At 31.5% G+C, this 9,710-nt stretch overlaps 1 protein-coding gene and 1 long non-coding RNA gene across 3 annotated transcripts; both read left to right on the forward strand.

The window, feature by feature from the left end:
* The first annotated feature begins 667 nt into the window (after nt 1-667).
* On the forward strand, nt 668-2,939 carry LOC100805948 (uncharacterized). 2 transcript variants are annotated; one of them, XR_001386701.2, is made up of 6 exons: nt 717-943; nt 1,037-1,124; nt 1,274-1,677; nt 1,774-1,915; nt 2,287-2,443; nt 2,517-2,939. It is a non-coding gene; the product is annotated as an uncharacterized lncRNA (long non-coding RNA). The 2 variants fall into 2 exon arrangements; XR_419935.3 differs by having other exon boundaries at nt 668-943; nt 1,274-1,915.
* Nucleotides 2,940-6,441: 3,502 nt separating this feature from the next.
* On the forward strand, nt 6,442-9,635 carry LOC100806473 (plant cysteine oxidase 2). Its single transcript, XM_003553993.5, has 5 exons — nt 6,442-7,231; nt 7,751-7,872; nt 7,983-8,145; nt 8,269-8,472; nt 9,231-9,635. Exons 1-5 carry the CDS (start codon nt 6,997-6,999, stop codon nt 9,350-9,352), a joined length of 846 nt encoding a protein of 281 aa, XP_003554041.1. The 5' UTR covers nt 6,442-6,996; the 3' UTR covers nt 9,353-9,635.
* The last annotated feature ends 75 nt before the right edge of the window (nt 9,636-9,710 follow it).

Genomic DNA, 9,710 nt, shown 5'->3' on the forward strand with positions numbered 1-9,710 from the left:
ATTATTATATGCATGTATTCCATACCATTTAAACATTTTCCTACGACTTATTTATTGGTATGATATGACAATAAAATAAATTTCTATCGATAGCAAAATAATTTTTCTTAAAAATGTGTATATATATATATTCTTTAAATTTAATTATCGATGGATACTGTATAAAAATATTCCTATAAATCTTATTTAAATTAAAATACATTTTTCTTTAACATATATTCTTTAAAAAAAAGAGTGAATAGCAACTTGGATGACAACCAAACACTTGTCATATAAAAACTTGAAATATTACATGTAGATAGATAAATAAATAAAAAATCTGTGTAAAAAAATAATTTAAAAAATGGTTCGGAAGATGTGTGAGGTTAGCAGGTGAAAACATACATGGACATAAAAAGACAATTAAGAATTACATTGTCCATTGCTCAAGATTAAAGTAAACTTCATAAATTAATAATATGTTAATCTATATTAGACATTTTAGTTTCATTTCATTCATTCTTTAAGATATTTTATATTAGTTTAATAATAATAATAATAATAATAATAAAAGTACTTATCAAAATAAATTTTATATATATATATATATATAAAGTTTAAAATACTCGAGCCTGACACGTGTATCCTGTAGTTGACAAAATTGGAATTTTGAAAAACTTGCAAGATTGACACGTGTTTTGTGTTTTGCTTATTTCCATTTTTCTCTCTCCCGTGGAGTCTGGAAAGCTTTCCAAGTGTTTTGCTTTTTTCCATGTCTCTCGCTCCGGTGGAGTTTGGAAGTGTGCATTCCCAAGCCTTTTTGCTTTCTATTTTATCTTTCCATTTCTCTCTCTCCCGTGCTTTCTAGAGCTGGTGCTCTGGGAGGAGTAGCGATTCGGCGGTTGAAGATGCGAAGGAAGGCACCACACTAAGTAAGGTTGCGTGAATGGAAAGCATTTTAGAGGTTGTTTCCTTTTTGTAGCATTTTGGTGTTTTTTGTCTCTTTATTTTGACCTATTTACAAAATTCGTTGTTTTGTGCTTTGTTCTGTGTTCAGAGTGTCATGGGGGCACAAAAAAAGTTTTATTTTTGTTGATAGAGGGTTTTACTCGATTGAAACGTCGCTGCTTCTGCTCGCTCTTAAGGTGATAATTTATTCTTTTTTCTATATATGTTGAGATCTTATAGAAGAGGCAGTGTGGTATAGTCTTATTATTAATACACAGAAGAGGCTGTGTGGTAGTCCTGTAATTTTGACATGGGTTGAATTCGATCTTTTTGTGATGATGAGCAGGACCCAACTGAGCATACTGCTATTGACAACTTAATGGTTCAACAGCTTGATGGAACTGTTAACGAATGAGGTTGGTGCAAGCAAAAGGTGCTTAGCTGGTGGAACTGTTATTCCACGTTACCACGGGTTTGAATAATCATTTTGTTTGTGAATGCATGTTAGGATTTCCTTTTATTTTTTTCCAATTATATAGGTAACCCTTAAATTTTCCCTTCAGTTTATGCATGTTTGGATTTCCTTTTATTTTTTCCAATTATATAGGTAACCCTTAAATTTTCCCTTCAGTTTTTTGAGTTTATATATGTATTCCCTGAATCGATCTAACATGAATAGCTTTCTAAGGGTACTCTTCTCGGGATGAGGCAAACCATTTTTGAGTTTATATTTGATTCCCTGAATCAAAGGTACCCATCCTTCAGTTTTTTGAGTTTATATATGTATTCCCTTTTGTGATCACAACAATTTGGTGCTGTCAAGTGGGTTGGTGTTCTTTTTCTCAGGGGATTGCAACAGCCGTAGACGTTTCAACACATAGATTGCTAACCAAGATAGCATTGCTGGAATTTCTCGCATGAGATTTGTCTGCACAACTCCAGGATCCGCAGCACTAATATGCAACAATACGGAAACTGAATGTAAAAGGTGAAGTAGAATCCATGAGACAAGAATAAAGCTTTATACAAAAAGTTTAATACATTTTGCACATCTTTTTCATTTGTCTCATCTTTTATTCACTTTCACCCAGAAGATTGGATCCTCTAATCTAGCAACCCAAACCCACTCCAATAAAGTCATGATTAGTTGTTACTTAGATAACTTTAGCTTAAAAACTGATCAAAAGTGGATTTATATAAATGTAGCAGGTGCTATTTAAACCTTTTTTCCTATCCAACTCATTGGATGATTATGCAGTTACAATCTGGTGCATTTGTGGTATCACTTAGTTTTAATAAAAAAATTACCTTACTAAGAAACCACTTTTCAAGCAACTGATTTTTCCTGAATATTCTTAGATGTTATCCCGGACAGTGATTTCCCGATACATTAGTCAGAGGGACTATTATTTTCAGAGAAACCTTCCCAACTGGATTCCAATCCTCTATGTATTCAGAGGATGCAGTTCATGATGGAACTAGAGATTGACCTTCTAGCTTTGGATCAACCGGAGAGGTAATGGAAAAATTAATGGTTGTTTTTCTATTTCATTAATTTGCTAAGCATTGATGGATTTTGTGCTTTACAGGCTGCAAACGTATTTTTCGGGTTGGAATCTCAATGATTTTCTCACCCAAGCTGCCACTGATAGAGGTGAGTTACTATATTCCTTGTGATTTCCCAAATTACATCAACTCTCTTCATACATCTTAATTTTAGCTTTCGAGAGCATCACTCTTTATATTGTGCTGTTGCCTTTAAATCTCACTGTTATGGTTGACGGGCTCTCAACCAACTGTAATTTGTAAGTATGTTAGACCAGGTTTCTTCGGTGGTGATTGGAAATAGTTTGAGTTGGAAAACCAGCCCTTCATTCTTTTAATGAGAAGGGTGCAGAGGAAAATTATCTCCCGGAACAACAAGCGGATCAAAACCTTACTAAATTTGACATCCTGTATACCTTGGTTGGATCTAATGATTTATTAATTGACATCTTTGATATTGAAACAAACTGATGGAGAATCTTTCTGGACTGTTTTTTGCTTCTCCTTAAAGTCTATTTCAAATTGTGAACTTCACATATGACTTTTCATCTTCCCATCCCACTGTGTTTTGTGTCTATGGGACAGTGATTTAATACTCATGCATGTTGATTATTCTGACAACATTAGTTTTTTTATAATTTATGAATGATCCTTATTGAAGGATGTCTGTCTGTTAGATGTCATATATAGATCACTGTCCCAGTTTTATAATTTTTAATACTAATTCACTGGTAATTTGAATGATATGGAATTATTTACTTTTCCCCGCACCTGAATTAAAAAAATGTGTCTCTCTTGCATCTTTGTTTCCTTCTGTATTATGATCTATTCTGGATTTCTTTGTCATCTAGAAAGGGGAATTGGGTTGGTTTAATTTCATGTAGTAAGTCATGTGTTTCAATTTTGCATATGATTGCATTAGAGGATATAGAAAGGCAACAAGATTGTTTTTGAGACGAAGACGAAAAGCCGATAAGATGAGATAGGTTCTTGCAATGAGGAGGATTGTTTTGTTGGTTGGTTCGAGGTGGCATAAAAAGAGGTACTAGGAGTTTTGGGATATAAGTGCCGTTATTTGCATATTTACAGTAGCAATCGATGGGGTTTACATGTTGCATCATAAGAAAAATATGCATTCAAATCATGTGCATCGTGCATTCAAATCATGTCACACATCCAGGGACGAATTTGTCAGTATTTTACACATTCAAAGACGAAAATGACTATTTATCCAAAATATAATTTAATCTTTTTCTTTTATCTTTTTTAATCGTTGCAAGTATAACATTATAATACATACTTAAAAAATAGGAAAGCAAACATAAGTTAGAATGAACATAATAATAAACATAAAATTGATTAATAAGAATAATATATTGATTTCTCTGAAATTTATAATATAATAGCACTTTACCCAAAATATGAGATTCAAACAAAAAATACACCGTCATTAAGTTAATCTTTGTAAAAAAAAAAAAGACAAAACTTGATTGTCATTACATAATATTATTATATTAAAAATTTCAAACCAAGCACTGAAAATTTATGATATATCGACTTCTTGTCTTTTTTGTATTTTTAGATTTGTTTAAAATTACATTCTTTGCCACTTCGTTTTTATTTTACCCAAAATGAAATTCGTATTTTCAACTTAAAACACTAAAAATAAGATTTTATTGTTTTTTATTGTTTTTTTTCATTTTTACTGAAAATGTTTTCAAAAATTCAATCAAATAAATTTTTGTCACCATTTTCTGTTCTCGGTGAAAATTAAAATAGAAAATAACCAAATCAAACACCCTAAATAATTTTCAATCTTAGTAACTCTTTAATTCCACCACTATTTATAATTCAATATAACATAATAAAGTGTTTATCCTCCCCTTTAAATTTTACAACAACTTTTATTTTCAGCACAATTTATTTATTTCAAAAGTACTATAGGATTCAAGACTCTTTTTCTAGTCTAGATTTACTCGGATATAAATATTCATATTCTATCAATTATTCTTGAATCTAAACAGTTAGGAATTTAATGAATTCAGGTAGTAGTTAGACAAACTTTACTTAAAATACACATTTGAAATGTGAATGAGCTATCTTCATCCAACTATACCACCAATCTATCAAATATCAATGCGTGTTTAATGTAGATAAATGAAAAGAAATTACTACTATTGTTACTGTGCTTCTGCACTTGACGGAAATAAATTCCTCTCCGTGCTTCTGCACTTGACTGAAATAAATTCCTCTCCGTTTAACAATTACTATTACAAGTTTAACAACTACTACAACATTTAATTACTACTTTTCAAAGTCCTCATCCACAGAAAAGAAGATAAGATGTGTCAGTACTGTACTCTGATTGATTCTGACTCCTCGTGGCTGTTGCAATTCCAACCTTCTTTGTGCTATAAATTTACAATTATAACCGGTTAAACAAAATGGCCTTCAAAAATATAAAACTTTGATCTTTGGAAATAAGATAAAGTCATAAAATAAAACAAACCATACGAAAACCAACGAATACTAAACCAAAAAAAAGTTCCTAAGAAATATCAAGCTGTCTTACGGTTATTCTACTGTCAATCTGTGTGTACGTAGGAGAGAATAGGCCACTTGGCACGGTTGGTCTATGAAGTGTGAAACAAGTCTGGGACACTTGTGACTTATTTTCACTGTTTTTTTTTTCAATCTTTATAAGACCCAATGCAACCTGACTTTTGTTGTCATGCACTAATGCACATCACATTCATTGATTCATTCACTAAATAATGTAGATGGTTCAGTTTTATATTTCAAAAATGTTTTTCTTTTCACACTTTAGAAGGGTACATGTACACTTTTAAAGAAAAAAATTGAAAGAAAAGAGAGAAAAAAACAATAAAATAAGAGTTTAATGAGTATTCCATTTTTAATTTTTTTTATCTAATTAATAATCAATTAGAGACTTTATTTCTATGATTTTTTAAGATAAATATTAGAGTTTGATGATTATATATGTATTTTTAATGTAAACAAATTTATACTGTAAATTAATTAAAAATTATTATTAATATAATTTTTTAAAATTATTATTATAAAAGTTAATAAAATTTATGATGAAATAATCTTATAAAATTACTTTAGATTATCTATGCATAATTTTTCTCACTATATATATATATATATTATAAAAATCAACATATTTATTATACTTATTTGTGATTATATCATAATAAAATAATATATCATTTATTTAATAAACAATGTGATAAAATAGAATAGATGTAACTTTCATGTATTTGAGTATGAAATAACATACATTGAGAAATATTAGTCTTTTAAATAAATTTTAGGTTTAATTGTATATTTTATCTTTAACTTTTTAGTTTTTGATAAATTTTATCTCTAACAAATTATTTTGGCATAATTTATCCTTAATTTTTTAAAAAATTTTAAATTTTATCCTTTATCATTTATCGATTAGTAAGAATAAATGTTGGGAGTCAAATTTGTCAAAAATAATAAAAAATTAGGGGTAAAATTTGTTAAAAATAAAAAAATTAGATGTTAAATTTATGAAAAAATTAAAAAAAATAGGTATAGAAAGGACAATTATATTAGGAATAAAATAACAGTCTTAACATTTGTAAAATTGAGGATAAAATGCATCAAAAAAATTGGTTAGAAATAAAATTCATCAAAAACTAAAAAATTAGAGATAAAAATTACAATTAAATATACACTTTAATATATCAAAAAGTTAGTTTTTTTACTCACGATTAATTTTAATTTATGTGAAAATATAAAATTCGAACTAGAAAAAAGAACAATATTTATATTTTTTTTACCAGAACTAGAAGATAAAGGAAAACAACTAGTACACGCACCTTCATTCCAAGTGGAGTTTATCGTAAATTCCTATTGGGTTCACCATCTTGACCCACAAAACAGGGGTCGCTTTAACCGCCAGTTTCCAAACAATCTATGGGGGCGGGAATGAAATGAAAGTGCACCTACAACACTGGTTTTGCTTCTTTTCTTTTCTTTTTTTTCATTGCTCTAATAACTATACAACTCAAAACAGTAGCACAATACCATGCCACATGCCCCTAGTTTTCAAACCATGATATTCTCTCTCTCTCTAGCTATTAATATAAACTATCATCTTTAATTTCTTCCTAGACTTCTCATCCTCATGCACTTTTGCACTGTTATTTATTGCTAAACTAAATATCAATATCAATTATCTTCTTCCTCTTTAAGTCAAACCATAACTATTCCATTTCTTTCCACCCCACAGTTTCTGAATTCTGGGTGTTGAGTTTCATTTTCTCCATTTTTTTTTCTCTCCCTTGGATGTGTTATTTTCAATCCAAAAGATCATGCAAAAAACTATATTTGAGAATCTGAAAGAGTGACTAGGTGGTCTATTTGAGCTTGTGAAGTTTGTGTTTGTGTGAAAGGTGTGAGGCTTATTATTCATAGAAGAGTTTGTGTTTGTTCACATAATTGATCGTGGTGTGGTGTGTGTCGGTGGCAATGGAGGCAAGTTTGGTGGAGAGGGGTAGAGAGAGAGCTGGACATGTTAACAAGGTTGGTTATGTTAGAAGGGTCATTGCAAAGAAGAAGAAACAGCTTTATCGAAGGGTTAGGAGACCTGAGTTGAGTGTTTCAAAGACACTTCACCAATTATTTGATTCATGCAGAGAAGCTTTCAAAGGCCCTGGGACTGTTCCTTCACCACAAGATGTTAAGAGATTGACTCACATACTTGGTATGATGATGATATTACTGGTACTTTTTTTATTATTATTCTTATCGGCAATATTACTGATACTAATATTTGATGGGGCTGGATAAGAAAATTTGTAGCATCTTTTGATCCTAATTAAAAATTTGTAGTCACATGTTGGCAAGTTTAGGAAACAGAACTTTGCATTTGTTTGGATATTTAGGTTATTAGTAAGAAAATTTATATTTTTTAACATCCACTTTCCCGAATTACATAAAATTACAAACAAGAATGCTCCCCTCGATCAAATTGTCTTTGGGACATGACGTCTTAGTTTTATACCCCACTAACGGATCAATTCATTTTCTTTTGGCCGCAGTTTATTCTAGTGACGTATTGTGCATTTGCAATTTATTTTCTCTAAGAATTTAGGCATTTATTATTATTAATTCATGGTTGTATTATTGTATATTTATATCAACGTATTCTAGCTTAGTTGGGTGAGGAGTGTGCTTGAATTGTGGTAAATTCTCTACTGGTGCTGATTCTTAATGTCTTCAGATAACATGAAGCCAGAAGATGTGGGGCTAAGTAGAGATCTGCAGTTCTTCAAGCCTGGAAATATTGTCAAAGAGAACCAAAGGGTCACTTATACAACCGTGTACAAGTGTGACAATTTCTCAGTAAGTGTTTCATTCTCATTACTCCCTAATCACCAACACTCACCACTGTAATTGCTACTTGCTGCTTTGTGTGCTTAATTCATTTATGGGGACATTTTCTCTATGTGCAGCTCTGCATCTTTTTCATACCTGAAGGAGGAGTCATTCCTCTCCACAACCACCCGGACATGACTGTTTTCAGCAAGCTTTTATTAGGACTAATGCACATTAAGTCCTATGATTGGGTTGAGCCTGAGGCCTCTGATGATAACATGTTGCAACCACAATCTCAATGTGGGTTCTCTCTCCTTTTTGCTTTTTTTTTTTTTAATTTTAAATGACCATGAATTAATGGGGTGTGTAATTAGTTCTTTGTAAGCTGACCCCCACACATGCGTTTTTTTTTTTTTTTTGCAGTGAGATTGGCAAGGTTAAAAGTTGATAAGGTGTTCACATCTTCATGTGGCACTTCTGTCCTGTATCCAACAACAGGAGGCAACATCCATGAATTCACAGCCATAACCCCATGTGCTGTGCTTGATGTCATTGGCCCTCCTTATTCCAAAGAAGATGGAAGGGACTGTTCCTACTACAGAGATCACCCTTATACTTGTTTTCCTAGTAAGTAACTCTCTCATTGTGCACAATCATTGTATGTGAAACTTTTAGCAAATCACATTTATATTGTTTGCAAGTATGCTATTGTTTTTTTTTTTAAGAAATTGTATGGCACCTTCAGAAATTTGAGTATTTTGGTACTGTTATTGAGAGAAACTCTCTTGCGTTTCCAAACTCATTCAACTATTGACTATTTTTTGACTTAAAAACAATTGTACCAAAACTCATATATTTCTCTTGGTACTACAAATCTCAATTTCTTTTGCTCATTTCCATAATAATTTTTTGCTTTAAGGACAAGACTTACACAGTTCTTTGATGTTATTTTCCAAATCTATTTGAAGTTCATCTTGAATTAGATATAAACATAGGTGAAACTCTCGTTTTGATTAGAGATTTGTGTGCATCTAATTTTTGTCCTTGTCTTAAAAGAAATTAAAATGGGATTCAAATGTTTCCACTTGTCATATAATTCCTCCTTATTCTGTCAAACTTTCACCTATTAAGATTCTTATCAACACACTGATTCAACTTGAATATCGAATTTGAAAAAGATAAAAAGGGTAGCAATACATATGCACAAACATTAAACAGTGTTAGATAATGTTAGCATCAGATCTCTCGTCTTCTTTTGTGCATCACTATTCCTACTTGACGAGGTGGCACCTCCACTTGTCCACTATTATTTTAGTGTCTGTCTGAGAGGATGTACAATTGTACATTACTGCCATGTCTCTGACCATTAATGATTTACCCTGCAGACGAAAGGATTATTGGTGAGGCAAAAGAGGAAAATGATAGTTACACGTGGCTGGAAGAAATTGAGATGCCAGAGAACTCTGAAATGAATGGCGTTGAGTACCTGGGTCCAACACCCTCTTAGTGTATGTTTGGGAATCACTTGAATCCAACTCAAATGGTCTTTCAATGAAAGCTACAATATGGTTGCTTTGAAATTTTTACATTGGAACGTGTAATTTCTCCGTGATTTTAATGTTAATTCAAACGCACCCTTAGTATTAACATCTTACCGTGTACTTCTAACGCTACGGATCAGACACAGAATCTTCTGTCGCTTTCCCTTTGTGTCCACATTCAAGGAATGTGTGCTGCACGTGTTGACTTTTGTTCTTTTATGTTAAATGTTTCGCACAGTTGGGAGTTTATGATTCATCTGTTTTGGCTTCTTTGTTACTTTTTTTTTTTTTTGCAAAGGGTCCACAGTAGTAACTTTATTGAGC

This window comes from Glycine max, chromosome 19 (genome assembly GCF_000004515.6).
Source record: "Glycine max cultivar Williams 82 chromosome 19, Glycine_max_v4.0, whole genome shotgun sequence".
NCBI classification, from domain to species: Eukaryota; Viridiplantae; Streptophyta; class Magnoliopsida; order Fabales; family Fabaceae; genus Glycine; species Glycine max.